The 2,215-nt window shown below is 43.5% G+C and overlaps 1 protein-coding gene across 6 annotated transcripts in view; it reads left to right on the top strand.

Annotated features, from left to right (window-relative positions):
* The window catches only part of Sbno1 (strawberry notch homolog 1), an 81,656-nt gene that overhangs the window by 57,523 nt on the left and 21,918 nt on the right, over positions 1-2,215 (top strand). For all 6 annotated transcript variants that reach the window (XM_004635876.2, XM_004635877.2, XM_023720458.1 and 3 more), the window contains one exon: positions 1,262-1,397. In XM_004635876.2, the coding sequence (XP_004635933.1) occupies positions 1,262-1,397 (136 nt within the window). The remainder of the gene's footprint in view (positions 1-1,261; positions 1,398-2,215) is intronic.

The following is a 2,215-nucleotide window of genomic DNA, read 5'->3' on the forward strand; positions in this document are numbered from 1 at the left end:
ACTATTAATGTTGCCTTTAAAATGTTATAAAGCTGGGGGCTGGTGAGATGGCTCGGTGGTCTAAAGCACCTACTTAGAACAAGCTAAGCTAAGCAGAGCACAGGGACCGCGGTTCAATCCCCCAGCACCACATGCCAGCCAGCCCCGCCCCCTGGTGGGCTGAGCTGGCCACACACAGACACAAATAAATAAATATTTAAAAAAAAAAAAATATAGCTGTTGTTAAATATTTGAAAGGATAGGAAGAATCCAGGTGTGGTGGTGCTCACCTGTAATCCCAGCACTCTGGAGGCCAAGGCAGGATGATTATGAGTTCTAGACTAGTATGGAGTACATAGGGAAACCTAATCTCAACAAAAACCATAAAACATAGCTCAGCAGATTAAAGCACTTGCTTAGGCAGATGCAGGGACAAGGGTTTGATCCCAGGTGTGCCGAGCCAGCCGCCCCCCCAGGGCGCACTGAGACAGCAATATAGACTGAGTGTGGTGGCGTTGGCATGTGCCTATAATCCCAGCACTTGAGAGACTGAAAACAGGATTACTATAAGTCTGCTCTGTGTAGTGAGACCCTGTACCAAATACAAAAAAAAAAAAAAAAAAAAAACAAAATAGCTGAAACAAACTTGGTGTGTCTCATATCTGAATACTTGTGTATACATAGAATAGGGCTCTTCCTTTTTTTTTTTTTTAAGGTCATACAGGTTTCTTTAAGTTCCCAACCTAGTCTCCAACTCCTGGGCACAGGGATCCTCTGACCTCATCTCTGGAGGAGCTGGGACTATAGGGAGATGCTGCAGTTCTGTTTCCTGTTTCTTTAGTAATGGCCACCTCCATCTTCAAGTTGAAAGACTGCTGTGTGCCACAAGAGTGCTCTGTTGGGTTAGGTAGCTGTGTAGCTCAGTGATGGAGTACTTGCCAGCATGTGGGTGTCCTGGATTCAGTCCTCAGCCGTGCAAAATCAAAATCCAACAATTTCATTTCAGACAGAGGTAAAGCCTTGTCCCTTCCTTTTAAGGAAGTTCTGGGCATTGTACTTGCCACTCAGAGCCTATGGGGTGCAGTATGCCCACATCTTCACACTTAGCAAGAAGGGAGATGAGGCCTCACCTTGATTCCTGCTAGCTATAGGCAGGCTGCAGCTGGGGTCGTGTTACTAACGAAGGCCACCGAAGGACTTGGTTTGTAGGGCACTGTTCTGCTTGTTATTGTGCAGAGGTGATTTTCTTTTCTTTCTTTTTTTATACCTAAATTTGATGTAGAATATTGCTATCATCTCAGAAGCTGCCAGCTCGGGTATTTCGTTACAAGCAGATCGCAGAGCTAAAAATCAAAGGCGAAGAGTTCATATGACTCTAGAATTACCCTGGAGTGCAGATAGAGCAATTCAACAATTTGGTAAGTTTCTGCACTGAATTTCACTTGGTAAATGGCTGGAAATCATTGGAGAAATGTACGCATATGAATGTCAGACATTTTAGAATGTGCTACCTTAACTATTGTATTTAACATTGGATGTGATTTTAAAATGCATTGCAGTATGAATTCTTTTTTTTTTTTTTTTAGAACCAGGGATTGAACTCAGGCCCTTGCGCTTGCCAGGGAAGTGCTTATTCCACTGAGCCATCTCCCTGGCCTTTTTTTATTTTATTTTATTTTTAACATTTTTATTTAGTGTGTGTGTGTGTGTGTGTGTGTGTGTGTGAGTGTTTTTTTTTTTGCGGAACCAGGGATTGACCTCGGGCCCTTGCGCTTGCCAGACAAGCACTTATTCTACTGAGCCATCTCCCTGGCCCCTCTGTGCTATATTAATGGGCATTACTGTGAATGCCTGAAGCATGGTAGAGATTGTGCCCATCTTCAGGTGCTCTTGCTGTAGACTTTGTGTCAGTGTTGGGGTGGGACCAGGCTCCTGTGGTGCTGAACAGTGCTGTGGGCCCAGCTGCTCCCCTCCTCCTCCTAGCCCTGGATGATTATTAATTGAACTCAGCTGTTTGGGCTTCACATCTGTGCTTCTGCCTCTAGCTGGATAATTCTAAGCACTTAACTTAGGAGATTGTTTGAAAAGTAGATAATAGCAAGAATTTAACCCTTCCAAACAGCAAGAATTTAACCACTTTACCCTTGTCTTATATCTCAGAACTTTTTTGCCTCTGAAACTGGAGAATTTGATAGGTCTTACTTTTTTTTTTTTTTTTTTTTTTGCGGAACCAGGG

Source organism: Octodon degus, unplaced genomic scaffold (assembly GCF_000260255.1).
Source record: "Octodon degus isolate 3935 unplaced genomic scaffold, OctDeg1.0 scaffold00076, whole genome shotgun sequence".
Lineage (NCBI taxonomy): Eukaryota > Metazoa > Chordata > Mammalia > Rodentia > Octodontidae > Octodon > Octodon degus.